Source organism: Oscarella lobularis, chromosome 17 (assembly GCF_947507565.1).
Source record: "Oscarella lobularis chromosome 17, ooOscLobu1.1, whole genome shotgun sequence".
Lineage (NCBI taxonomy): Eukaryota > Metazoa > Porifera > Homoscleromorpha > Homosclerophorida > Oscarellidae > Oscarella > Oscarella lobularis.
The window spans coordinates 2,078,304-2,104,602 of NC_089191.1; the positions used below are offsets into that span (position 1 = coordinate 2,078,304).

At 47.3% G+C, this 26,299-nt stretch overlaps 4 protein-coding genes and 2 long non-coding RNA genes across 19 annotated transcripts; 4 read left to right on the forward strand and 2 right to left on the reverse strand.

The window, feature by feature from the left end:
- The first annotated feature begins 59 nt into the window (after nucleotides 1-59).
- On the forward strand, nucleotides 60-2,164 carry LOC136197101 (uncharacterized). 2 transcript variants are annotated; one of them, XM_065986819.1, is made up of 4 exons: nucleotides 60-290; nucleotides 438-518; nucleotides 566-650; nucleotides 1,180-2,164. In XM_065986819.1, the coding sequence occupies exons 2-4, from the start codon at nucleotides 496-498 to the stop codon at nucleotides 1,969-1,971; spliced, it is 900 nt and encodes a 299-aa protein (XP_065842891.1). In that variant the 5' UTR covers nucleotides 60-290; nucleotides 438-495; the 3' UTR covers nucleotides 1,972-2,164. The 2 variants fall into 2 exon arrangements, with proteins under 2 accessions (XP_065842891.1, XP_065842890.1); XM_065986818.1 differs by having other exon boundaries at nucleotides 438-508.
- Nucleotides 2,165-4,289: 2,125 nt separating this feature from the next.
- On the forward strand, nucleotides 4,290-11,577 carry LOC136197097 (signal peptide, CUB and EGF-like domain-containing protein 2). Of its 4 annotated transcripts, none has more exons than XM_065986799.1 (7): nucleotides 4,290-4,370; nucleotides 4,434-4,504; nucleotides 4,572-4,639; nucleotides 4,695-5,129; nucleotides 5,191-8,113; nucleotides 8,170-9,712; nucleotides 9,761-11,577. In XM_065986799.1, the coding sequence occupies exons 6-7, from the start codon at nucleotides 9,523-9,525 to the stop codon at nucleotides 11,470-11,472; spliced, it is 1,902 nt and encodes a 633-aa protein (XP_065842871.1). In that variant the 5' UTR covers nucleotides 4,290-4,370; nucleotides 4,434-4,504; nucleotides 4,572-4,639; nucleotides 4,695-5,129; nucleotides 5,191-8,113; nucleotides 8,170-9,522; the 3' UTR covers nucleotides 11,473-11,577. The 4 variants fall into 4 exon arrangements, with proteins under 4 accessions (XP_065842871.1, XP_065842870.1, XP_065842872.1 ...); XM_065986798.1 differs by having other exon boundaries at nucleotides 5,191-5,366; nucleotides 5,443-9,712; XM_065986800.1 differs by having other exon boundaries at nucleotides 4,695-4,788; nucleotides 5,026-5,129; nucleotides 5,191-9,712.
- Nucleotides 5,528-7,711, reverse strand: LOC136197096 (signal peptide, CUB and EGF-like domain-containing protein 2). Its single transcript, XM_065986797.1, has 2 exons — nucleotides 7,551-7,711; nucleotides 5,528-7,502 (listed from the first exon to the last, which is right to left on the reverse strand). The coding sequence occupies exons 1-2, from the start codon at nucleotides 7,669-7,671 to the stop codon at nucleotides 5,671-5,673; spliced, it is 1,953 nt and encodes a 650-aa protein (XP_065842869.1). The 5' UTR covers nucleotides 7,672-7,711; the 3' UTR covers nucleotides 5,528-5,670.
- A 2,717-nt stretch (nucleotides 11,578-14,294) lies between the features above and the next one.
- LOC136197107 (uncharacterized) lies at nucleotides 14,295-16,227 on the forward strand. Of its 5 annotated transcripts, none has more exons than XR_010672416.1 (6): nucleotides 14,295-14,362; nucleotides 14,410-14,643; nucleotides 14,720-14,787; nucleotides 14,843-14,936; nucleotides 14,985-15,443; nucleotides 15,495-16,226. It is a non-coding gene; the product is annotated as an uncharacterized lncRNA (long non-coding RNA). The 5 variants fall into 5 exon arrangements; XR_010672415.1 differs by having other exon boundaries at nucleotides 14,985-15,318; nucleotides 15,369-16,226; XR_010672414.1 differs by having other exon boundaries at nucleotides 14,410-14,508; nucleotides 14,572-14,643; nucleotides 14,985-16,225.
- Nucleotides 16,228-17,665: 1,438 nt separating this feature from the next.
- Nucleotides 17,666-26,257, forward strand: LOC136197088 (uncharacterized). Of its 6 annotated transcripts, XM_065986774.1 has the most exons (29): nucleotides 17,666-17,725; nucleotides 17,775-17,865; nucleotides 17,914-17,969; nucleotides 18,109-18,369; nucleotides 18,415-18,461; nucleotides 18,515-18,814; nucleotides 19,168-19,645; nucleotides 19,697-19,934; nucleotides 20,018-20,090; nucleotides 20,142-20,224; nucleotides 20,271-20,334; nucleotides 20,395-20,658; nucleotides 20,774-21,178; nucleotides 21,233-22,192; nucleotides 22,244-22,511; nucleotides 22,573-22,706; nucleotides 22,757-23,194; nucleotides 23,243-23,299; nucleotides 23,348-23,752; nucleotides 23,810-23,932; nucleotides 23,989-24,120; nucleotides 24,258-24,569; nucleotides 24,679-24,863; nucleotides 24,914-25,009; nucleotides 25,063-25,299; nucleotides 25,349-25,563; nucleotides 25,615-25,655; nucleotides 25,707-25,803; nucleotides 25,854-26,257. In XM_065986774.1, the coding sequence occupies exons 6-29, from the start codon at nucleotides 18,637-18,639 to the stop codon at nucleotides 26,152-26,154; spliced, it is 5,784 nt and encodes a 1,927-aa protein (XP_065842846.1). In that variant the 5' UTR covers nucleotides 17,666-17,725; nucleotides 17,775-17,865; nucleotides 17,914-17,969; nucleotides 18,109-18,369; nucleotides 18,415-18,461; nucleotides 18,515-18,636; the 3' UTR covers nucleotides 26,155-26,257. The 6 variants fall into 6 exon arrangements, with proteins under 6 accessions (XP_065842846.1, XP_065842852.1, XP_065842848.1 ...); XM_065986780.1 differs by having other exon boundaries at nucleotides 17,666-17,865; nucleotides 23,810-23,967; nucleotides 24,027-24,120; XM_065986776.1 differs by having other exon boundaries at nucleotides 17,666-17,865; nucleotides 18,415-18,456.
- Nucleotides 17,824-18,914, reverse strand: LOC136197115 (uncharacterized). Its single transcript, XR_010672438.1, has 3 exons — nucleotides 18,862-18,914; nucleotides 18,343-18,809; nucleotides 17,824-18,292 (listed from the first exon to the last, which is right to left on the reverse strand). It is a non-coding gene; the product is annotated as an uncharacterized lncRNA (long non-coding RNA).
- Nucleotides 26,258-26,299: the final 42 nt, after the last annotated feature.

A 26,299-nucleotide genomic window follows, 5' to 3' on the forward strand; every position in this document is an offset into this window, starting at 1 on the left:
GAGTCTCAAACAATTTGGGCGTTTTCAATCCGGGATCTTCTCAGCGTAGAAACATGCAGAGAACAAGCGATTCGTCTTTTTTCTGGCTTCTAACGTCGTAGCTAAGGAACCGACTTTGCTTGGCTTTAGTGTTACGACATTTCGGCACTTCTTTGTTGGGATACTCCGTTTAATTCGACGAGATCGCGAGAGGGAGTGTTCAAACGAGTCAGAGGGCCACTGCGGTGAGACTCTGCCAAACGACAGAGCTTCTAGAAGTACTTTACAAGATGCTTTGGACTCTATCTCAGGTAAATCGAGCGCCCCGGGTGGTTTGACAGAGTTTAGAGAGAAGGCCATGGCGTCTCTTAGGGAAAACGAAGGCCTTGACTTGTCTTTCTAAACAGAACCTTAACGCTATTAAAGCTATTGTACAAGTATCATGTGTCTGATTTTAGGTCAGTCCTAATTAAGGAGACGCTGAAGTTTCTATGCAATCGAAGTCTCAGAATATTGATGTACAAAGAAAGTGAAACTACGTAATGAAATTGAAATATACGTCATTGTGGCTTCCTTTCGAGTTCAGGGACTTCATGGAGTCGAGCACGAAGTTGATTCACTCTCAGCAACCGTTGTCGTCTTATGGAAGTGTCACGAGCCAAAACACTGAGGTATTGTACACTTTGGATCCAAGTACGATATGCCCTCCGGTTAGTTCGCGGTTGGAACTGCGTCACATCATGCACGGCCGTTTTACGTTTCCAGCCACGGGCTAGTACCACGGCGAGCCACGAGATAGAGCTTCTCCTGCAATCTGCCGTATACGTACAAACGGTTGGTTAGATGGCGTGACGGTTTCGATCGATTGATCGTTTCGAAAAGCTTATAGTTTGGTCACAAGCTAGATTTTTGAACGTATTAGGCAAAGTTTTTAGAAGTACGTCTAATTACGATTGTATTAGCCTCTGGAATTGCGTCACAGGTTTATTTTGCCGGCTTAGTACAATATAGTGTCTGTAACTTCCCACTGTGTTAGCTTAAGCGGATAGGTATTAGAAGTATAGCACCGAATTAGGGCCTAAAAACTATTCCTTTGCTGAAAATTGGTTTGGCTTGTGCCGTGTTCTGTTTCCATATAGCATGATACCATCAAAAATAGTCTTACTTTATTAATAATGAGTGGCTCTTTTCTTCATGTAGGAAAAGCCTGATGCAAGTAACAATGTTTTCGAAGCAGCAGCCGTACTTGGCTATGGGCTTCTTCTGAGTCTGCACTTGTGGGGTCTCGTTCTGTGCGCCATGTCCTCAACGTGGTGCATTGTGGCAAAAAAATCGTCAAGTACTAATTGCAACCTCGACGCCTTCCCTGTTTTCACTGATGCTCGCACATGGGATGTCGTCTATTTGGCCCTGTGCATTGCAAACGCTTTACTCTGCCTACTATGGATAAGCAGCAAACGCGAATTTCAAGGATTGAAACATACTATGCAACGTCTTGTAACATCATTGGGCTTTTGGTCGCACGTATTTCTTCTTAGCATATCAGTAGGCTTTGACGTTTTTGTCATAGCAAGCAGCCCCTCAGGATCCTACGCGGAATACGGCTACTCACTATGGATATGCCAGAAGCTCTTGTATCATATCGTTCTCTTTTTACTTATATACTTTCGAGAGCCGCAGTTTCGACGTCTTGTCGTTGAAAAGTGGCTTTACAAGGCGACGTTGCTGTTGTTTGCAGCCGATCATCTTTTCGTTGTGTTCACTGATAGCTTGAAAGTTGTATACAAGCTCACGGCAAGTCCTCCCCACGGCGACGTTCGAGACACTATTGACATCTATTTTACGTCTTGCAACCTCATCTACAGAAAGATGGCATTTGATATTTTCTGGCAAAAATTTTTCCGCGGTGATATAAGCCTGTTTACCATTGTTGGCGAAAATCTGCCGTCGCCACCTACCGACGTGACAGTTCATGCAAAAACTCTCGCTTAGACACTTTGGCGTGGTGCTGACTTCTTTTCATAGAAGGATCATTTTTCCGTGAGTAACTGAAGACTTAATTCGCTTCAAATTGACGTTCTCCCCGCTAATGGAATTTTATTCGATAAACTAGGCCAATTTCTATATATTTTTCTGTTTCGGAGAGTGTATTTGTTAATAAGTCATTCTCACTACAAAATCCCTACACGAGTTGACTTAGGCGAAACGTCCTGATGAGTCATTTCGACACTTGATTTGTCAACAAATCAACTAGGGCATTTCGATGTCTGGCGCTTGAACAATTCGTTCAGTTTTTGTATGCCGTCAAAAGTAAGGAAGCTGTTCATGCTGCAAATCCTTTGGTATATACGGGCGCCTCACTAAAAAATGCCCGTACATTGTAGGGTAAGCCGTTTTTTCGACAAAAAGAGCGAAAAGCCGTTTACCCTACAACATATGGGAATCTGTAGGATCTCGATGTTGTTTGTCAGTCACGAAAGCGAATAATTTTGCGCATAATTCAATGTAATTTTCTTAGAGATATTTTACACACCGACTTTTGAAGAACTAAACAAGCAGCTGCAGACACAAACACAGTACCAAGATTTTCAATCAAATGGATTCTACCAAATAACAAAGCAGCGTAAAATCTCCTCAGGAGAAGGATTGATAAACGCTCTATAACAACTAACGACAAGAAAACTGGGTGAGGCCCCCTTTAGAGGTTCAGCATCAAAAGGGCCACGGGATTTTTGCTCGCAGCGGGCGTTGATCGAGACTATCCTTTTAGCATTTATTTGCTGACGACGCACGGGAGACGAGCTTCGAAAGGGCGACGGATAAATTCGTCTCTAGGGCGATCGAGAACCCCTGCGACGCGTCGACAGCCCCGTCAAATTGTAGACCTTTAGAATACACCGTCAAACAGAATAATGAAAACGCGTCGCGAGCTTTATTTACGCTTTGCGATGTGAATATCTGTTCGCGCGGACCCCTATAGGGATCCTCACCTTTTCCTAAAGGCACCAACGCCTAGATAAGGTGATCTAAGCGGCATTCAACCCAATCCCAAACGTGTCTTGAGAAAAAGTTCAGTCAAACGTTCACTTTTCGATGACGCATTGAAAACCCGAATAAATACTTCACACGAACGATGCACTCGGAGCCTTACGACGTTCGGTGGCACCCTTAGCCGTGATGCATGCTGCGCAGTAAGTTTACATTCCTGCTATACGGGTGCTTAGCTCAGAGTGTACAGTGCGCGCGCGGTGAAAAAATATCATAAGCAATGCACGCAAAATTACGTAAAAATTCATAAGTCTGTTTCTCTCGTAGTGCGTCTTCACAAAGGTAACGCTACTGCATGTTTTCTTTGCCAAAGACAATTAGGCGCATTCGCTTACCAGTCACGTGCAGATCGGATGTCGTTGCAACGCCTCGAGTTCAAAAGATCCTAAAAAAGATAGCAATGAAAACGTGCTCGTTCTGTATCGTCCACTTAGCTTTTAGGCCTCCTTACGGACGGTGGGCTCGCACCGCTGGAGAGGCCGCAAAGAATAGAGCCAAATGTAGAAAGGGTCGCTCACCCATGAGCAGCATGAGCCCATGAGCCGATCGAGCATAGGGAAGAGGGCCCTATAACTAGACCGGTCCCTGTCGACAGTCATAGCCCTGCCGCAGAGGAGCTATGGCACCCGACGTGACGGCAGTAATGTAGTCGGCGTGGAGATGAAGAGCCGGCCGACGCCGCCACTCCCCGTGTTGTACTAGCTTAGTAGCGTAGTAGAGCGGGACGAATAAGCCGATGACGCAGCCCCTACAGGGATTAGAACCGCGCGAGCGGCGACCTGTAATCGCTGCGCCTTCGTTGTCCCGGGGAGCGACGTTGCGACGACGTGTTGCTCCCACTTCACGACTGACCGGCTGTACTGCACTCAGATCGACGACGAGGTTACGCAAAGAATTGTGTGCGACGTGCGCGCCTATATGTGCGAGAGAGGCGAGGAGGAACGAGCTCTCATTGGTTGAAGCTAATTTGCGGTAAGACTCGTGACCATATATGGTCAAAATTGGAGCTCACGTAAAAAGTTTCGATTAACCGCGTGACGCGCCACCTGCTCGTTTTTTTGTGGTTTCGTCACGCTGTCGAGTGTGTAACAGAGTGACGTAACGTCTCGTTTGTTTGTGGTTCACTTGACGTCACGCGCGATCGAAAAAAGCAAGATGGCGGATGGGCGATCGATCGCGAAAGGAGCTCCCGCACAGGTATGCACGTGAATCTACGCCTTTCTTTACTCTAACCCTTGTCGAAGTAAAAGGAAAGATGAGGAGTTTGTGAAAGAAGCGAATCGGGCGGACGAAAGGCGATTTTCGCAAAATTTCAGTACTTGGTTGCCGATTATATTGTCTGCGTGAGTATCAGACTCCGTCGCACAGCAAAATAGCTCCATGTATTGCGTGGTTCCGTTCTAAAGAAGATCGAGATCGTGGAAAGACGAATCATATCCGGGTCTATCGTCATCGAGTCCCTTCATCGAGTCCGAAAGTAAACCTTTTGACCGACTTTTTTCTTCAGATACGTTTCGGTCATGATAGAATGCTGCTTTTTCTAGGCTCTGGTGGCGTTTGGAAAAAGTGAGGCTCCCCAAGAGGAACACGATCAGTTTTCCGCCTGCGAAACGTAAGCTAAAGCTCGCAGACGCGACTTTATTTTTCTATTTGTTGGTACTATAAAGGCCTAGACGGTGCAGTCGAAGCGTCTCAGTGGATTCAGATGGCCCAAGAGGCGAATTTATCCGTCGCGCTTTCGGATCTCGTCTCTCCTCAGTCGTAAGACGAATTCTCATTTCAGTTTCGCCTAGAGAAGCTAAGAATCTGGTCTTCGTACGGCCTAAAGTGTGGAAGCGTGCGATGTTCACAACGACCGCAGTTAGAGAAAACTCGTTGTTCTAACGACCCTGAACCCTCTAAAGGGGCCCCACCCGTTTTCTCAACTTGTGTTCTGTTTAGCCATAGCAGTTGTATTGGAAATGGTACTGACTCATACGGTTTTTGTTTATTTTTTAGGTTCGGGTTATTTTTGTATTTGGCGAAATATTTTTTTCGCGGTTGATGTGCCGTCAAACGGAGATGGTCACGTGTCGACTCAAGATAGACGCACTGCCAGATAGGTGAAATCTCATGCAAAAGCGTTGATTCCGCACGTATGCAATCCATTCTCTATATTATTAGAAGCCATTGCGACGTTAATTTTTGGATAACACCTTCGGACCCATCTCGCTCTTCCAGCTGAAGTTGACTGCAGAGCCACTGACCAGACGGCGGTTCAAGCTCGGCTACGGAGAAGCGAGGGAAGCCTAAGATAAGTGGCTGTTAGAATAAAGTCAAAGTCACTTCAAAGCACCAAGGTACGTAGCAAACGTAATCGGTCTCCACATTATATTGGCCATAACGAAAAGATCGATTTCGTTTCGCTCTTTCTAGCAAACCTAAGCCCCTCGAACGGCAAAGTAAAATGAGGGACTCTCCTCATTAAAGCCAATCCTAGCTAGGCGCCCAGTCAGCCTCGTCAGTTGCAGTGACATCATTTTCAGCAAAGAGTGCAACAAAACATCAAACAGAGACAGACAAAACATACAATGAAAAGAAACTCACAAAATTAGAGTCCAACAAAAAGATCATTTCCTCGCTCGCATTCCTCCAGCAGCCAGTTCACGGCTCATTAAAACGATTCTTTTCTTTTTTGACTTTCGCAGAGTCTTCCTCCAGCTCCTCCTCTAACTCTTCCTCGGCCTCGTCATCGTCCTCCTCAAGAGAACATGCGAGCATACTCGCATTTCCTTCGCCTTCGGTCGTCGTTCCTTTGGGGCACGGCACGCAAGTCGGCTGCCCGTAGTCAGCCTGATAGCTTCCCTTCGGACAGGGAACGCATTTATTGACCTCCTCAGGAAAAGCGTGCCCTGGCTGACAGACGTCCTCCTTGAAGACGCAGGCGTCCTTCGAAGCGGATCCCTCCGCAACGGTAAAGTCCGTACTGCAGCGAATGCAGACGGTCCGGCCAGCCTCGTCCTGATACGTTCCCCTCGGGCAAGGTTCACACGGTTTGAGACCGGTCAGAGAAACCTCACCCGGCTCGCATTTCTCCATTCCTTTGCACAAGGTGGCGCCACTTGAAGTCGTTTTGCTCTCACTGGAACAAGGGAGACATTCGTCCTCACCCGGCAACGACTGGTAGGTATCGAGAGGACAGGGCTTGCACGGGGCGGTCCCTCCTTCGCCGAAGCTGCCCGCCTCGCACAGCGCCTCCTTGCACTCGCTCACCGAAGTCGCGCCCTCGCGCGCGGTGCCCCGTCCCACGGGGCACGGCGTGCAGTCGGAGTGGCCGCTCTCGCTCTGGTAGGTGTGCAGCGGGCAGGCGACGCAGCTCGCGCGCGATGTTTCGTAGTCAATTTCCAGAAACGTACCTGCACTGCAGTTTCGGCAGACGGGGCGGTCAGACTCCAAGAGGATCTGCCCGTCCGGTATGGGGCACGAAAATTCAATAGGGCCTTCGCGCATTGAGTCCAGAACTTCGTGGAATTTGACATCTTTCAGGGAAAGATTCTCCAACGATGTCGAGCAAACGAACTGTTGCACGGCCTTTGCCTTCTCCTTTGTTGTCTCGATGTCATCACCACCTTTATTTTGCACGTGGAAGCTTATCTCTACTTCTACTCCGGTCGCCCCCGGTTTGCTTCGTTTGCGCCGTTTATCGCAGATAATCTCTACCTTGATGTCTGATTCCGTTACATCTTCTGCCAGAATTGCAGCGCGGACTATACTCTTGAGTATCTCTCTTTGCTCGTCCGACAGATCGTTGCAGGCGACGGGAAGCTGCAGATCGGTCGGCTCGAGCGTTCGAAATACGATTCCTCCGACTTCAATGGGAATATCCATCTCGCACGGCGGCACCTTATCGGCGGACGGAACCCAATCGCCGGTATTGGCGCATTGGTAAACGAATTCTTGCACGGACAGTCCGAATCCTTCCTGGCAGGCGAGACGGCACTTCTGAGCGCGCGTCTTCTCCACTTCGGAGCAGACCGCCGTTCCGTGACTTGGCGCGGGGATATTCTTCGTGCAGCGTCGGTGTTCGCACAGACTTCCGTAGTAGGAGTGGATGCATCGGCACGTTCCCGGCGCGACGCAGTCGCCGTGCACGCACTCAGGAGCGCAGATCGGATCAGCGCACGTCGGCGGCGCGTACCCCGTCGGGCACTTGCACACGTTCGGCTGGATGCACTGGCCGTTGTTGTGACAGCTGGGGGAGCAGACGGGCGTCTCGCATCGCTGTCCTTGGTAGCCGTTCGCGCACTGGCACTGGTTCGGCCGTATGCAGCGGCCGCCGTTCAGGCAGCCTCTCGGGCAGCTCGGCGTGCGGCAGTCGTAGCCCACCCAACCTCCGCTGCAGTGGCATCGGTTGTTGCTCACGCATCGGCCGCCGTTGTGGCAGCCGGACCAGCAGCGGGGAGGCGGCGGCGGCGGTGGCGGACGGCGCCACCAGCCTGAAAAGAGTTTGTAGGAAAAGACTTGTACGGCTCTTCGTTACTTACCCCACCACCGCTTTCTGCGCATCCCTGCTTTTCCGGCATCCTTCTTTTTGTACTGGTTGTCGGAGCCGGACGCTGCAACCGCGAGGAAGATAAACGCTGCCAAGACGAGAGTCGCTTTCATTTTTACCACTTGCTTTTTGGTCCCAGACTGAGAAGTAACTCGGCTGTGCTTTCCTTTAAGGAATGCCTCTCCGTCTGCATTTATTTATCTGGAAGTTTTCAAAGCGAGGGCTTGTTTGATTCATATTTAGATGTTATTGCTTTCACAGTCTTCCACCTATGAAGTTAGCACCTGGTAGGGGTGAAAGGTTTAGCGTTCAATATTTTTAGATGTTCCAGCGATAAGAAAAGCATCTCTTGTCTGACTCTGCAACCGCGCCATCTTTGCCGTTTTTGAGACCTTTCCAGTGTCATGGTAAATTTTTCTGTATGATGCGGCCGTAGAAGCTAGTTTAGGCTCAGCACGGTTAAAGAAGATTTTTTAATTGAGAAAGGTAAACGGAAATTTCTTTGACGTGAGCAAGGTTTCTCCTCTACAGACGGCACAAAGCTCTCTAGCTCAAGTACTGAACACCAGTATTTTAGAGCCAATTTCACATTAGGAATTACGCATTTTTAGTTTTACTGACGGGGCAAGCTACTCAGAAATTCTTAGGACAGCGGTTAGATTTTCGGCGTTCTTGGGTTTAAGAGATAGCCCCTAGTTGTTTTATATTTCACTTACATTCTATTCGAAACAGCGGAAGAAACATGACATGGACGCAAGAGAAAAAGCAAAACTACACGAGAAATTGAGTTCCGTCTATGGGGTCCCTTTGGACCTTCTCAGTCGAAATCGGCCACTTCCGAAAGGTGCTCGCGAAAGACTTCGAGGGCGTGTCTAACGCTCGGTTTCATCGCCGACGCCTTCTGCGCCTCGCCAAAATCGAGTTCGTGCCCGTGCGGATCGCCCTCGGACATTCTTACGGCGAGGGCCCTCATATCGGCGAACGCAATGCCGAGGGATTTCTTCTCGTTCACATCTTTCATCAAATCAAGAAGCTTACGAAAGATCGTCTCCTTCTCCTCCTGCGTCGCTTCAACGCGAATTTTGCGAGCGAGCATTTGTTCCGTTTCGCTCTCGTCCGACTGCGGGGAAAAATTCCAATCGAGGGCGGAGACGAATCGTTCTCTTACGTTGCCCATTGCGCCGGGGGTACTGAGTGCGAGCAGGAATAAGGCGGCCAGGATCAGGCGAGACATTCCTTTCGAGGAGCGGAAAACGGTGCAATCGGTGCAATCGGTGCAATCGAAGTTGGACTGTTCTGACTGTCTGTAAAAGAGAGCGTTCTCTCGACTGACCCCAAGTCCTGTTTACTTTTCCAGAAATAGCCTGGCCTTATGTTCTTCTATAAACATCCTATCAGCGTTTTATTTTAAAGAGGGTCTCCTCCAAGTTTGCATTCGGTTTTATCGTGATTCAGTGGAAATCTTTTCGCTAGCAGAACCTCTTTTTGAAGTCCTCTCGGTCCTCTCCTTCGAACAGTACAGTCAATCATTTCAGATTTCCGGCACGAAGGCCTTTGGCTAGGCGCACTACCAAAAAGGCATTATGAGGAGCAGATTTCACTTCCAGGACGGGCTTGCGCACCTGCATCGCTTCCAGTATTGGTTACTCATAAAGATTTTACTCCAAGAGCGGGCGCAATCAAATCCAGAGGAAGCTTGAGTAAGGTTACCAATATTGGTTACAAATAAACAGATTTCCATTCAGGGCGGGCTAGCGCACCCGCAATCGCTTCCAGAGGAGCCTTGAGTGAGGCCTCCAGTATTTGTTAAAGAGAAGGAACCCACCTGAAATTACTTCTAGGAAGCCAACCGGTTCTTTATTATAACCTTTCTGCAAAAAAGTGTCAGACCCCTCTGACTTGGTCGCGCCTATATTGTACTTAAACGGGTCTCGTCGGTCACTTGCCTCAGTCTCTTTGGCGAAATGAGGGTTTCCATTGTCGTTCCCATATTGCTCGTGACAGCCCTTTGCTCCGTCGCGACTCTCGTCGAAGAAAATCTCTACGGCGACGCGCCGATCGGCAACTCGACTCGAGCCCTTCAGAGAGAGAAACGCTTCTTTGGACTCATCGCAATCGGTGCCGCCTTGATAGGAGCCAAGCTTTTCGCCTGCCGTAAGAACGATCGATTCGTAGAATAACGTATAGATGCACTTTGTCCAGTGTTCCTGTGCCATAAGGGTGGAAAGGGCGGCGGCGGCGGAAGTCACGGGGGCCGCGGCGGCGGCGGCGGCGGGCCGACGTGCTCTCGCGGATGCAGCCACGGAGGATCCTGCATCGGGCCTAACCAGTGCAAATGCGTGGGCGGATGGTCGGGCCCAACGTGTAATACACCGACGTGCGCTAATCCGTGCGTGAACGGCCGCTGCTTCGAACCGGATGTGTGCCTCTGCAACATCGGCTACAAGGGCGATACGTGCGCGGATCCCGTCTGCATGCCTGATTGCGTCAACGGTAGGTGCTCTTCTCCGGGTGTGTGTGAGTGTGAGGAGAACTTCGCTGGGCGTCTGTGCCAAATCCAGAACTGTGGAAGCGACCTTCCTGCGCCATTTCATGGCACGGCGGTCTGCGCGCGTTATACTACGGCCTCCATTCATCAGTGCCATTTTGCTTGTGAACGTGGGTTCGGATTAACTTCGACATTGCAACAGACCCAGTACCGGTGTCAAAACAATGGTACCTGGTCACCTCAACCGAATGTTGACAGATGCGAGGAGGACATTCCGATTGCGCCTGGTTTCTCTGATATCATAAAAACCAATCCTGAAATTGCCGTTCCATGTAGCGAGCTCACCGACGAGCAAAAGGCGGAACTTGAAAACATAATTCGCCAACGAGTGTTCGATGAAACAAGCGGGGGCGATCCTGAGCTCCAACTTGAAGACATTGAAGTCACTGTTAACTGTCCAGATCCAAGCTTGCGGCGTTCCGCAGACGCTACCGAGGTACTGGTAAAAGTCAACTGCAACGCTAGAGATCACAAAAAAATTCTTATAAATGACTATCTTGATTACGGAACAAGGAGAGCTGAGCTCATTGCAATGTATTACAGGGCAAAGGCGATGAGAGAAGGCGCCTTGTCTCAATCAATGAAACCGGTCAGACTGCGCGGAGTGCTATTCCGCGAAGATTCTTCAACTGTCGAGCAGATCTATTTCAGTTGCCCTAATCCCGATGGTCAACAAAAAATAGGAATGAAATGCATCAACTGCAGCAAGGGCCATTTTCTTGATAAGACCTTGCCAAAGCCAGATTGCGTTAAATGCCCGCGTCACTTTTATCAGGACGAAAGCGGCCAGCCCTCTTGCAAGCCCTGCCCCGAAGGATTGGGCACAGGCGAAACAGGTGCGACGAGCTCCAACGATTGCGATGTTCCCCTCTGCAAGCCGGGCACAATCGGGAATCACGGGGTCGCTCCTTGCGAACGCTGCCCAAGAGATACGTACCAGCCTAAGTTTGGCCAATCGGCGTGCCTTAATTGCCCCGGCTACGGCCACACGACCACCACCGGCGCAGAAAGGTGTTCCAATCAACGTCAATGCTCACCGGGATGGGCGTCGCCGACAGGGTTAGAGCCGTGTCAGAAGTGCCCCGAAGGATGCTATCAGGAGCACTTTGGCCAGCGCAAATGCAGGGTTTGCGTCACGAAGTACACACGATCAAGTGGCTGCAAAAATATCGATGAATGCATGCTTCAAGAGGAAGTGTGCGCAGCGGGTACCCGATCGGATGATGGGCTGCAGCCGTGCACCGCGTGCCCTAAAGGGAAGTATCAAAATATGCTAGCGCAGTCGGAGTGCAAGCCATGTCCAGCAGGAAGAACCACGATTCGGATTGGAAGTACCACGATGTTCGACTGCTCCGAGCATGAGTAATATTTATGTGGCCTTGCAGAAAACTGCTGCATGCTTTGCTGTTGTCGTTTTTTTCTTTTTGTTTGTGCTGTCGTATATGTGATGTGCATGCTGCATTGCAAAACATTTCTTAGATTTGCTATAGCAGCACACCGCCACACGAACCCGGCGGTGAGGAACATCCCAACAACTGCTGTACATGAGCAACGAAACAACCTCTTTGAATGCCTGCGCCTTGCTTTAGCGCTCTGTTGATCCCGTTGCCGCATTTCTTCTGCCTTTCTCTCTGAATTTCTCGCCGCCTTTTCTCCTCGGTTTCCTTTCTTCTAATATCGTCACCTCTGCTTTGAAATCATTGTAGACTAGCCACCGAAGAAATGATGACGATTGTCGACCAACGCCCATTCATGAGAACGTTCTCGGGTGTGCTGGTTCCAGAGTCATCGTCATCGGGCTGAGGGGAGACGTTTTCGTGTAGATGTGAAGCCATATTTCTGTGCGCACGCGCAATAAACTTAAAGGGACGAGAAGACTCTTCTCTGTTTCGTCGCTCTCTCGCGCAAATTACCGTTCATCGTTGAAGAGTGGCCTAACAAAGCGACGTTGCAAGCAGAGAGCGGGAGAGACCTGCCGACGTATCGCATATTGCTCCCCGCTGCAAAATAAAACGGCAACCGACTGTTCTGCTTTGCGGAATACGGGAAAGACTTTGCCTCACGAAGAAGAGGAAATCGATTGGGTTAAATTGGACCAGGCCAGGCTTCGCTCGGGGGAAGATCAAGATCGTTAGGAGGAGATCACAGAAAAAACGTGACGTCATAGGCGACGTTCGTGCTCACGGTGGACGGTCGTTTGGTTCATCACATGCAAGCGTCTGCGTCCTGAATTTTAGAAGATTGTGTACTATATAGTTTGAAAGGGAATAGATGGAGCTCATTTTTTTTCACTACTGAATACGGTAAGTCTTTCCGTTAATTAAAGACGTAGAAGATAATTCGATTCAGTATTCGCGCGTCGTTATTGCTGGCGATACAAACGTCGGTGGGGGAGACGACTCGCCAGCAACTTAAGTTTTAGGAACCAAAAAACAACGATCAAAATCCTATAAGCGACCTATAGTTGGGTTTGCATAACAGTCAATTGTCCACTTGTTTGTTAGGAAGGATTTCAGCTTTCCAGATCCGGGAGCGACGACGGTGCGACAATGCGATCTCTCAAGTGACGATGACGATGACGATGAAAAAGATGTCATAAAAAAGAGTCGCGTTTTGCTATAAGCAGGCATTTGCGACTGATGCACAAATACGTACCGAAGCACGGCGTGAAGATAGGAACACCGGACGCCAGATCAATCAGCAGTCAGAGCGATCGTCAGAAACATTACTGTTATCGTCTCATTCCTGGGGACGGGGCCAGGATTAACGAGCCGGAAGTCCAAAGCTTTGACCTAAGTGATCACTTCATTTTACAATGACAATGAAAACACCAACTTCAAGGTATTCTCGTGGAACGTCTTTTTACCGAGAAGAGCGACGTTTATGCGCTAGGTAGCCTAGAGCTTCATCTGTTTACAATCTTAGGTGGTCGCTTGGAGTTTTCATGTGGGAGATATTCACTTTTGGTAATTTATTTTCAAACGGTTGGTTAGATCGCGTGGGGGTGTCGATCGATCGTTTCGAAAAGCTTATAGTTTGGTCACAAGCTAGATTTGTGAACGTATTAGGCAAAGTTTTTAGAAGTACGTCTAATTACGATTGTATTAGCCTCTAGAATTGCGTCACAGGTTTATTTTGCCGGCTTAGTACAATATAGTGTCTGTAACTGCCCACTGTAGTAGCTTAAGCGGATAGGTATTAGAAGTGTAGCACCGAATTAGGGCCTAAAAACTATTCCTTTGCTGAAAATTGGTTTGGCTTGTGCCGTGTTCTGTTTCAATAGAGCATGATACTATCAAAAATAGTCTTACTTTATTAATAAAGAGTGGTTCTTTTCTTCATGTAGGAAAAGCCTGATGCAAATAACAATGTTTTCGAAGCAGCAGCCGTACTTGGCTATGGGCTTCTTTTGAGTCTGCACTTGTGGGGTCTCGTTCTGTGCGCCATGTCCTCAACGTGGTGCATTGTGGCAAAAAAATCGTCAAGTACTAATTGCAACCTCGACGCCTTCCCTGTTTTCACTGATGCTCGCACATGGGATGTCATCTATCTGGCCCTGTGTATTGCAAACGCTTTGCTCTGCCTACCATGGATAAGCTGCAAACGCGAATTTCAAGGATTGAAACATGCTATGCAACGTCTTGTAACGTCATTGGGCTTTTGGTCGCACGTATTTCTTCTTAGCATATCAGTAGGCTTTGTAGTCGGCGTGGAGATGAAGAGCCGGCCGACGCCGCCACTCCCCGTGTTGTACTCGCTTAGTAGCGTAGTAGAGCGGGACGAATAAGCCGATGACGCAGCCCCTACAGGGATTAGAACCGCGCGAGCGGCGACCTGTAATCGCTGCGCCTTCGTTGTCCCGGGGAGCGACGTTGCGACGACGTGTTGCTCCCACTTCACGATTGACCGGCTGTACTGCACTCAGATCGACGACGAGGTTACGCAAAGAATTGTGTGCGACGTGCGCGCCTATATGTGCGAGAGAGGCGAGGAGGAACGAGCGCTCATTGGTTGAAGCTAATTTGCGGTAAGACTCGTGACCATATATGGTCAAAATTGGAGCTCACTTAAAAAGTTTCGATTAACCGCGTGACGCGCCACCTGCTCGCTTTTTTGTGGTTTGACCTGACGTCACGCTGACGGGGTGTGTAACAGAGTGACGTAACGTCTCGTTTGTTTGGGTTCACTTGACGTCACGCGCGATCGAAAGCAAGATGGCGGAAAAGCGATCGATCGCGAAAGGAGCCCCCGCACAGGTATGCACGCGAATCTACGTCTTTCTTTACTCTAACCCTTGTCGAAGTAAAAGGAAAGATGAGGAGTTTGTGAAAGAAGCGAATCGGGCGGACGAAAGGCGATTTTCGCAAAATTTCAGTACTTGGCTGCCGATTATATTGTCTGCGTGAGTATCAGACTCCGTCGCACAGCAAAAGAGCTCCATGTATTACGTGTTTCCGTTCTAAAGAAGATCGAGATCGTGGAAAGCTGAATTATATCCGGGTCATGTAGACATATCGTCATCGCGAGTCATGGAAAAGTAAACCTTTTGACTGAGTTTTTTCTTCAGAGACGTTTCGGTCATGATAGAATGCTGTTGAAACTACTTTGTCTAGGCTCTGGTGGCGTTTGCGAAAAGTGAGGCTCCCCAAGAGGAACACGATCAGTTTTTCTCCTGCGAAACGTAAGCTAAAGCTCGCAGACGCGAGTTTATTTTTCTATTTGTTGGTACGATAAAGGCCTAGACGGTGCAGTCGAAGCGTCTCAGTGGATTCAGATGGCCCAAGAGTCGAACTTATCCGTTCCGCTATCGGAGCTTGTCTGTCCTCAGTCGTAAGCCTTGTCCTCATTTCCGTTTCTCTTAGAGAAGCTAAGAGTTAGGTCTTTTTACGGCCTAAAGTATGGAAGCGGTCGATGTTCACATCGAGCAAAAATCTCGTGGTTCTAGTGACTCTGAACCCTGGAAAGGGGCCTCACATGTTTTCTCAGGTTGTGTTCTTTTAAGGGCGGGTTGGGGTTTAGGAGTGAGGGCTGAAGCGTCACATGTGCATGTAGCAGTGAGCGTAGCGGGGACGACACGCATTTGTTGTGTAGAGATGGAATATCGTACGTTTTGCATATTCTTGGCGACTGCGTGCTATAGTGACTAACGCATGTAGTGTGCACGGGTTCGCGTTCCTGCGTTCTGCGTTCAGTGTAGGGCGGCTGTCAGTAGGTAGGCCTAAGGGCGGTTAAAATAGGTTGTGGCTCTTAATTCGTGCTTAGCTGAATGCTGCCCCGCGGTTGGACGAATGAATATCTGAGATAATGTACGTTTGAATAGACGCCTATTTTAATAAGGTCAGGGAATTGCAAGACAATCCAGAGTATGGGCATATATTGTATTATTAGTTATTGGATTCAGGGATTTAGAGGTAGTCTACTGTTGCACGCAATCGTTGAATCACACGACTTCACGTGATCGAAATTTGTCCTTTGAGTCGTTGTGTTGACTTGTTTACTCGGTGTGAGACGGGATGAACCAAAACTGCTCTAGTATCTCAGCAATCATCGTGGTTATCTGTCGGAGTGACGCAGTTTCTGTTGTGTAGTAGGATTTTCCAACAGTGTTTCTTCTGGTCTTTTGGAACAAGGAGTCAGAGATGCCGTTTGCTGAGAGGGGCGTCCGATGCTGTTTTCATTGGCACCATAATTCATTTCTCTCTCATAGTGGTGTTTACTTTGCTCTTGCCCCGTGTGAAACGCTGGAGACGCTTCTACTGGATAATCACTGTTTTCCTCTTTCTTGTTCGGCTACCAATATCATTTTTATTTGGAAAACATGGAACACTACCACCTCACCCGTGATGGCAATCTTTGCATTGATCCTAGGATTAGCATCCAGCGTAGGTCAGCTTGTCGACGGATGTGTGAATTACATGAAGGACAAATAGGATTACTAAAGTGTCCTATTGTTGAGATTGTTTTTAGGACTACTGCATTTGATTAGTCAATCCTTGTATCCTGTCTCCTAAATATTTATTTATGTTGCAATAGAGAAGACGCAAGTGCATGTTTGGCTTATTAATTAATTTGTAGAGCCATTTCGGAGTAACACTTGTTAGAAACTCAACACTTTCAATTAATTAATATACAGTAAGTCAACATTGACGATGACAACTGACAGATTAGCATAACACCCATAGTATATTGAACGTCTCTATGACAACAACGAGAACACGGGCTGGGGCCCCATTTGGGGGTTCAAATCACTTTTTGCTCGCAGCGAGCGTTGTGAACATCACGGCCACGCATAATTCCACGCATATGAAGACTAACCTTTTAGCTTATCTTTATACGACGCAGTAAACAATTCGGCTTGCGACGCACGAGTGGCCGGCTTCGAAATAGTGAAGGATAAATTCGTCTTTAAGGCGAAGGAGAACAACTGAGATGCGTCGAATACACTGAGACCTTTAGGGTACCGTCAAACTTTACGTTACGCTTCGCAATGCGAGCGCTAGCGGGATTCTTTAGGGAGCCTCACCTTTTCGTCACAGCGCCAGCGCTTAGAGATACAGCTTTGGAAAGCCTACGCGCAAGGCCGCAAAGCGCGTGTTGGGAAATATTCAGTCAAAAAGCTTTGTTTCTTCGACCATTACCCGGATAACGACACAAAGTACATTGTATGTCCACGTGGAGCGTGTGTTCGCTATACTTTTGCCCGTGCACAAAATTTTGCTGATGTAGCTTGACTGCTTATTTTGTGTTTCTCTTCTTATGTGGTGTGTTGCGTATTTTTTTCTTATCTATGTATTAATGTTTATTGGCATATTGGTCCGGTGGATCCGGGAGAAACGATCTCTCTTCTTGCTGCATTTCGACGTCGGCGAAAATACGTCTGACCGGACGTAAAATTTCTGTAACCAAACACAGCGTTTTCCTCTTTGTCCACCAAATAGTAGCCCCTGGGAAGGCTCAGAAAATAGTGATCAAGTGCATCTCGCCCCCGGATGTTAACGATTTGGTTCTTTTCATCTTCATCGTCTTCTATAATGGCAAAACTTTTCTCGTCCCACGCGCAGATCATTGCCAAGATCCAGGCCAACAGTAAGATTTCGAATATCATGAAGTTCTTCCTTGGGTGATCAGAAAAAAAACTTGCCACGAGAAGAAAGCACTCCACAATCTGAACTACGACACCTACGCACCAAGCGTTTATCTAAAAAGCCTCTTCAATCTACTGTTTTGATCATAGTGCTCCTCACCTTAGGTAGAATCGAGAAAGAGGGATAGATCGAGGGCTGGATACGGATACTGAATCGCGTTATATCGCGAGATGGAATCGAGTTAATATTTATGATTTAACGTCATCCAAAGCGTGCGCTACGTGTATCGACGTGTCGTTGCCATGCATCAGGGCCATGCATCGTCCGACGCATCACATGTACCGATTCCGAATCCTAATCTTGCCGCAAAAGTAGCAGCTGAGAAGTCGATTTCTTTTCTATCGCCGCGTTCGGCCCTTCTTCCGTGTGTCACGTGAAGGGTCAGGTCACCTGACTATGTCATTTATTGCTTAGTGGAAAGGCCCGGACACTACGGGAAGTTACTCCTCAACTAAAATGGCGTCTCGAGAACTCGTGAGAGAGGTTGTGATCGGAAAAGGCTTCGTAGCAGCAAGTCCAATAGATCGAGGGGTCATTTTCGTGGAAGAAAAGCCTTTCGCGTTCGCCGTGCGCGATGGAATTGTCGAGAAAGTGTGCCACGAATGCTTAGTCAGGTAAAATGCAGCGAAGAGACGTTCGCCTCGTTTCCTTATTTGTTTTAGGATCGCAAAAATTGTATTGCTGCTCGAGTTGGGAATTTGCGCGGAAACAGTGCCAGGTGACCGCGCTCTTCTTCACTCCCCGCCCCCATAGTAGCCAGATAAAAGTACAGTCGCTTTGTCTTATGTCAGTATAGTTACCTGTCTGTAAAAGAGAGCGTTCTCTCGACTCACCGCAACTTTTGCTTACTTTTCCAGAAATAGCCTGGCGTTGGTTTCTTCTTTAAACATCCTAATAGCGTTATGTTTTGAGGACGGCCTTCTCCAAATATCGGTTTTATCGTGCTTCATTGAGAAGCTATTCGCTGGAGGAACCTCTGGTTGAAGTCCTCTCTGTCTTCTCATTTCAGATTTCCGGCACGAAGCCTTTTGGCTAGGAGTACTACCAAAAAGGCTTCATCATAAACAGAATTCCAGGGCGGGCTAGCGCACCTGCAATCACAACCAGAGGAAGCTTGAGTAAGGTTTCCAATATTGGTTACAAATAAACAGATTTCATTTCAGGGCTGGCTAGCGCACCTGCAATCGTTTCCAGAAGATCCTTGCGTGAGGTCGCCAGTATTGGTTTAATTAACAGAAGGGACCCACATGCAATCTCTTCCAGGAAGACAACCGGTTCTCGTAATAATATTTCTGCAAAAGAGAGTCAGATCGCTCTGACTTAGACGCGCCCCTATTGTACTTAAACGGGTCTCGTCGGTCACTTATCTCAGTTTCTTCGGCGAAATGAGGGTCTCCATCGTTGTTTCCATATTGTTCGTGACCGCCCTGTGCTCGGTCGAAGAAAATCTCTACGGCGACGCGCCGATCGGCAATTTGACTCAAGCCCTTCAGAGAGAGAAACGCTTCTTTGGACTTTTCGGAATCGGTGCCGCCCTGATAGGAGCCAAGATTGTCGCCTGCCGTAAGAACGATCACTTTTGTAGTAATAACTTAGTCTGGGGGCCAAACCTCTTCGCTTGCGAAGGAAGAGGGTCTGGTCACCTGCGCACACTCAGTCTGTACCGCCGCACTGTACAGTGCGGCCCAATCAGCGCGCTTGAATTCATTGAATCGGGACGTCTTTGTTTGTCTTTGGTCTGGCCTCAGACTAATTTAATATAGAATAACTCAATGAATTCAAGCGCGCTGATTGGGCCGCACTGTACAGTGCGGCGGTACAGACTGAGTGTGCGCAGGTGACCAGACCCTCTTCCTGCCCGAGCGAAGAGGTCTGGCCCCGAGACTAGTAATAACTTAATGAAGCGCTTTGTCCAGTGTTCCTGTGCAATAAGGGTGAAAAGGGCGGCGGCGGCGAAGGCGGCGGGCCGATGTGCTATCGCGGATGCAGCCACGGAGGATCCTGCATCGGGCCTAACCAGTGCCGATGCGTTAGCAGATGGTCGGGCCTAGCGTGCGCAACGTCTGCTACACCGACGCGCGCTAATCCGTGCGTAAACGGCCGCTGCGTCAAACCGAATACGTGCCTCTGCGACGTTGGATACAAGGGCGATACGTGCGCGGATCCCGTCTGCGTGCCCAATTGCGACCGCGGTAGGTGCTCTTCTCCCGGTGTGTGCGAGTGTGAGGAGAACTTCAGCGGGCGTCGGTGCCAAACGTCGACCTGTAATAGCGACGTTCCTGCGCCAGATCATGGCACGACGGTCTGTGCGCGTTTTACTACGATCGCCTTTTGTCAATGCCCTCTCGCTTGCCAAAGCGGTTTCGGAGTAGCTGCAGAAGTGCAAATAACCCGGTAAGAGTGTACAGTCAACGGTACCTGGGACCCCCCACCGAATGTGTACAGATGCGAGAAAGACGAACCAATTGTGCTGGGTTTGTCTGACCTCAGAACAACCGATCCTGAAATTGACGTTCCATGCAGCGAGCTCACCGACGAGCAAAAGACCGAGCTTGCAAGCATAATTCGCGATCGAGTGTTCAATGATGCAAAAGGAGACGGTTTTGACGTCCAACTTGAAGACTTTGAAGTCACTATTAATTGGCCAGCTCCATGCAAGCGACGTTTCGCACAGGCTACCGAGGTACTGGTAAAAGTCAACTGAAACGCTCTAAATTGCAGAAATATTACTATAAATTGCACATTTCGGCACTATATCATGTCTAGAAAGCTACTGCAGGCGCCTCCGCGACTGTTGACGTATGTGACACTAAATTCCTTTCAAGCACTGCCTTACAAGGTGAAAGTGTCGCGAAAAATCAAGTCGAACTGGATATACTGTACTTTTTAGGAAACCAAGCAACTGTGTGTGTTATGGCTATTCTCAAGCGTGCAGCGATCAATCGAGTGCAGAGACTTTTACCTCACAGATTGGTACAACAGTGTAACGATTTCTGTTTTTTAAAGCGTCTTCTTTTAGGATAGTGACGTCATCGGAACTGGTGCTCCTCGGAAGATTTACATGTTCACTACTTCAGCGCTAAGTGATTTTTTCAAAAACGATTTTTAAATTAATTTTCCATTTTAATGACTTCTCTCACCAGTTACGGCTAGACCACCAACTTTGACTCCTGGGATCTGCGTCTTTTTTGTCTTTCTTGTCTTTCTTCTTATTCTTGTCGCTGCGTATGTTCGTCGCATAAGGCATTGCTTTTCAGAGAGAGAAATCGCCTGTTCTTCTTCAACAATAAACAAAATTCGCCGGTTCGTCGTACCTACTAAATATCACCACTATCTTGCCGTCGTCGCTTTTGTACTTGCCAACATCACACCGAAACTCGTTTCGGCTCAGGATACATGTTATGAAGGTACGGTACGCGATCAACTGGCGATTTTTTACTCTTTCATCAGACGGCATGTCTATTTCCCCTATTACTTTTGAACTCCAAAAAATGTACTTTGCAATGTTTTTTTTTTCTTCAGATTGCGGCGGATTCCCTTGGCAATGTACTTCGTCATACTGTCATGCTTTTTCTTTTCATCTGCCTAGAAATTTTTTTCCTTCCAATTGGTCTAAAGCTGTGGAAAATTGCTCTCACGTAGGGGGAGCACTTGCCTCTTTCCATGATAAAGAAGAAGAAAGTGCTTTCCCTTTCTCAGGGGGAGAATATTTTTTCGGTCTGGAACGAAGACCTACTGCGGCAACAGGTGTTTACAGCTATCGATGGTCAGACGGTTCGTTCTTAACGTATGCTCAATGGAATCAGTTAAGCAGTTTCAACGAAGAAAAGTCATGTGGGAAGCTCGTGTATAATACTGATTTAACAATTCATTGGCGCCCTGAATCCTGTTCGTCTCAACACGCTTTTATTTGCAAGAAGCCCAAAAGTGATACGCGCTCTTTCTCGCTTTGCTTATAACTGCTCATTTTTTTCTTAATAGATACTCGTCTAATTGACGGTGACGTTCGACTTGTCGGCAGTGTTTTACCCTCACGTGGACATCTCGAATTATTTCAGGATGGGTTTTGGAGACGCGTCTGCGTAAGTGAAGTCATTAACAGTGCCATTCAAATGGCAACTGCTGCGTGTCATCAATTGGGTTACAGTGGTCTGTTGGAAGCTAGTTCCCGGGTTGAAAAAAGCGACTATGCTTCTCTTGACATTAAATGTACGTCAAACGACGAGTTTGTTCGCAGTTGTGATCGACGCAATGCGACATGCAATGAGCACGTATTTGTTTCTTGTCGGACAACTAGCGTCTACCCTTTTGACTTTCGTCTTGTGAACAGTTCAGTTTCCACCCGAGGTTTACTTGAAATTCTTCTAGGAGAAGAGTGGAAAGCGGCTTGCTTCATTTATTTTGATGAACGAACCCCTAATCTTGTATCTAACGCCTATTGTAGGCATTTGGGATTTAGCGAAGGGACAGGTGCTAATCAATCCTTGGCTGGGCGTTCGAGCTGTTTGCAAGTTCATTGTTTTGCTCCATGCAGATCATTTCAGGACATCAGATCTCTCTCTTTGGAAACGGACATGAAATTGTATTTTGGCATTGAGGTGACGTGCCGAAACTCAGACTGGAACACACGATTATTCAATGGTTTCGGTGAAGCAAAGCAGAGCGAGGGAAGAGTCGAAGTTCATATCAACGAAACGTGGCGCGTCATATGCGACAGCAAGTGGAACTTGAATGATTCCGTTATTGTCTGCCGCCAGTTAGGCTACGGACAACCTATCTCATCAAAGCGAACATTTCCAGCAACTAGAAACGACGTACTGATATACACGAATGGTAGACGTTGCAAGGGAAACGAAGCAGCGTTGTACGATTGCGATCTACAAATAGAACAGCCCTATGAATCCTGCCAGGAAGCCGTCGTTCTCTGTGAAGAGAGAAAATGTAGAGCAAGTGCAAATCTATGCACCGTTTCTAATTTAAACGACTTTTTAGATTGTCCTCGTGGCTGGTTTCTCTACGCTGGCTATTGCTATACTCTTTCATACCAACCTTTTGCGTTTGACGACCATTATTGGGATTATTATGAAGAATTATGCTTTCTTAACCGAGTCAGCATTAGCAGTTCTCACGAACATGCTTTTGTTCTGACTCTCCTTGCCGACTTTGAGTCAGAAGGCAGACGCGTTGATAATGACGTGTGGCTTGGTTTACAGCGAAAAGGAGAGAATCAGTTCAAGTGGGTCAATCAAGACTCCTTAAGGTGCAGCGCGATGAAACAGCTTTCACGAAAGAAAAATAATTGAATACGCTGTTGCGTGCAGCTACGTCATGTGGGCAAGAGGAGAACCAAGCGCTGATCCTTCTCGTACGTGCGTTGCTATGAACTCTCGCACTGGCTCTTGGTTGACGGCTGATTGCCTAAGCCAAAAACAAATGTTATGCAAAGTAGCTCTTGGTATGAGACATTCTCAGCACTAGTTTCCTCTTGACAGATTTGTTTTCTAGTCGATTTTGACAATGATTTGCGTGAAACAGACGAACCTGATTCTAATAATCGTTGCTTAAAAGACGAAATCTACTTCAAGGAAGCCTGCTATTATTTGTCTAAAGAAGAAGATGAGGCCGTTTCGCATGATTTCGCACATTACAATAAATGTCAAGAGCGCGATTCTCATTTAGCCTCATTTAGCAGCATAAGTGAACATTTCCTTGTTGCAAGAGAATCTTCTCCCTTTAGTGGATCAGCGTATTGGATTGGCTTGATTTACAATGATACTTCAAGAGCCTTTACGTGGCTTCATGGCTTACCAGCCACTTTCACAATGTGGGCGAAATATGAGCCGGCGCATGAGAATGGCATGTGCGTTACGTTCGGATTTGACGGAGTTAACTTTGGTTGGGCTACTGCAAAATGTTCGACCAAGGCTGGATATGTCTGTAAAAGTAAGCCGAATACAGCGAGACGCCCAGTATCTAACATAGAATTATTAGGAAGTTTAGAAGCTAAATGTGTACCTGTAACGGTGCCTTCTCAGATTTCTGTGGGCAGTTAGTGTTTCAAAAGCTCTTGTTTTCCCAACTTATATTAATTTTTAGATGTCCACATGTGTTCTAGTGGTTGGACGAAGCTTGGCATGCAGTCGTGCACTAAACGACTTGACACTTTGATGACGTGGCACGAGTCGTTGGCCGAGTGCGAGAACTTGAGCGATGGAAAGGGCTCTCTTGCCAGTATTAACTCTCTCAAAGAAATGGATAGTCTTTTGGCCTTGCTTGATGGAAAGGAGACGTGGATTGGACTTAACGACATTGACAATGAAGGCATCTACAATTGGACCGATGGCTCTCCCGTAGTCTACGTCAACTGGAGCTCATCTGAACGTGAGAAGAGTTTTCAACTGCGGGAAGCGCACGATTGTGTAGCTGCAACAAAAAGCTTTTGGCATTCGAGATCTTGTTCTGAAAGAAAGAAAAGCGTGTGTCTTACACCAGCTTCTGATGGTATAGATCAGCGTTATGTTCAGAGTGTATACTGGACTTTGTCGCCTTTGTGTGTAGATTTTGATGAGTGTTTTAGCAAAACCGATAACTGTCACGTAAACGCAACTTGCAAGAATACGCTTTCCTCCTACAAATGCACATGCAAAACTGGATTTATAGGAAACGGAACTACGTGCGAAGGTACATCATATCAGAAGGAGAGCTTGCGAATCGAAGTAAAACTATTGGGGTTTTAGATGAAAATGAGTGTCTTTTATTTCCCTGTCGCAAGCAGGCAAGTTGCATCAATAACAACGGATCGTTTGAATGCATTTGCAAAGATGGGTTTACGGGCAATGGAAGTTACTGTGAAGGCAATGATAGACAAGGTAAAGTACATACACGTTAATCAATGCATACATGGCAACATCACTTCATTTTCTTTCGATCATAGACGAGTTCTCGCTCGTTTGACTTCATGGACTCTTGTTTATAAACAATATAATTTGCTCTTCTTGTTCTGCAGGCTTATCGACTTCACAATTGACAACCGTCGTGTCTGTCATTTGCTTCTTTGTTTTCTTTATCCTCCTCCTCGCTGTATTTTTCTTTGTTCGCCGTAGGAGAAATCGTTTCGAGGAGACAACCATCGACGATTGGGATGTTAATCTTGGAGATTTGACGCTGCTGGAAAGGATTGGCGAAGGCTTTTTTGGTGTGGTAGTCAAAGCAGTTCTTTATCGCAATCCGTCAAACCGACTAAATATGCAATGCGGAGTCAGACGTCAGTCCGGCGATAATGAATATAAGTCAGTTGTGGCTTGTAAAATGCTAAAAGGTGCCAAGGTCTTCCGCGGCTATATACTCGCGTTATACAGTAGTTCTTTTCCTGAACAACAAGCTTGTCCTTTCTTTACTTTTGTTGTACTTAAACCATTATACTTTAGAGACGTATGTGCAGGCGGACGCGGTTGACTTCGTGGAAGAAATTAAGCTTATGAAACGCATTGGACAACATCCGCACATTGTTAGCATGCTCGCATGCGTAACGAAATGCCAGCCGTTATGCCTGATTGTCGAGTACTGCTGTTGTGGCGATTTACTGAACTATCTCCGAAAAGGAAGACCAAACGTATATTGCTGAATCAAATTAGTTTTTCCCTTTTTTAATTATTTTGTTAGTCATCAAATCGAGTTGCCTCTGAAGAAAATGGCAGCCTAGAGGAGATTTGCGAGGGATCAACTAAACGAAACTCTGAAGAGACTAAACTTTGCGAGGCAGTTGTTTTCACAATTCCATTTCATGCTAATTATGAATTTTTCGTTGTTAGGGAAGCGTGCCGTCGGTGTCAAACGACTATGGCGAAATAACGCTGTTCAAACATGAGGATGACGAGAGTAATGAAAAGAAGAGTGAGACAGATTGTCAGGCTTGCGATGATGGCCAGGACACGAAGAAGGAGGAAAATGTTGTCGAGGATGAAAACAGTGAAAAAGCGAAAAACGAAGTAATTGAATTGACGGCTAGCAATCTCTTGTCGTTTGCTTGGCAAATTGCGTCAGGAATGGTGTGAACCAGCTCTCGCGGTTAATGTTGCTGAAAAATAAATCATTTAGGAATACTTGGCCGGAAAAGGTCTTGTTCATCGCGACTTGGCCTGTCGGAACGTGCTCGTGTGCGAAAACAATCTCGTCAAAGTTTCCGACTTCGGACTTACGAGAGCTGTCTACGAGGATGGCGCATACAGCCAGAAGACTACCAGGCGTTTGCCGTTCCGATGGATGTCCATTGAAGCTATTTTACACCGTCTTTTTACCGAGAAAAGCGACGTGTACGTATGAATTTTTTCTACGAAGACTGTAATTGAGCTTTATATTCTAAGGTGGTCATTTGGAGTTGTTCTGTGGGAGATATTCACTTTTGGTAAGTCTGCATGCTACTTTGTTCACTATTTCTTTACCTTTTACGCTACAGGCTGTTTTCCCTATCCTTGCATGTCAAGCAAAGATATTCTGTCGCTTTTGCGCAGGGGTAACCGGCTAGACTGTCCAGAGAACTGTTCCCGAGAAATGTAAGTCAAAGCTCTCTAATCTATAGCCATCCTACGTATAATAAAATAAGGTACGATTTGATGTCTGAGTGCTGGAATGCTGAACCGGAAAAGCGCCCGTTATTCGAACAACTTTCTCAGCTTTTGGGAGATATTGTCGAAGGAGAAAGCCCGAACAAATACCTCAATTTTGATATCACGTTTGTGAATCCTTTGTGGGACCTGAAGTCAACAACGGGATCTGGACAGCCAGGAACGGCGTCGTCTGAAAGCGTTGGCGAGAGTATTGAAATCGATTCATCTCCGATCAGGGAAGCGCTGAGTGACGGGTTCGATGTCAGGTATGTAATAGAAAATGAAAGTGCTGTATAAATGCGCTTATTGACTCGACTATTCGTGAGACTGGTTTTCGTGTTGTTTGCGTTGTTTACGTTGTCTGTGTGCGGTTTGTTTGTTGTTGCGTCTGGAGTTTGATGACGACATTCCTTTCCTTTGCATCCGGGTATCGTGTCCTTAT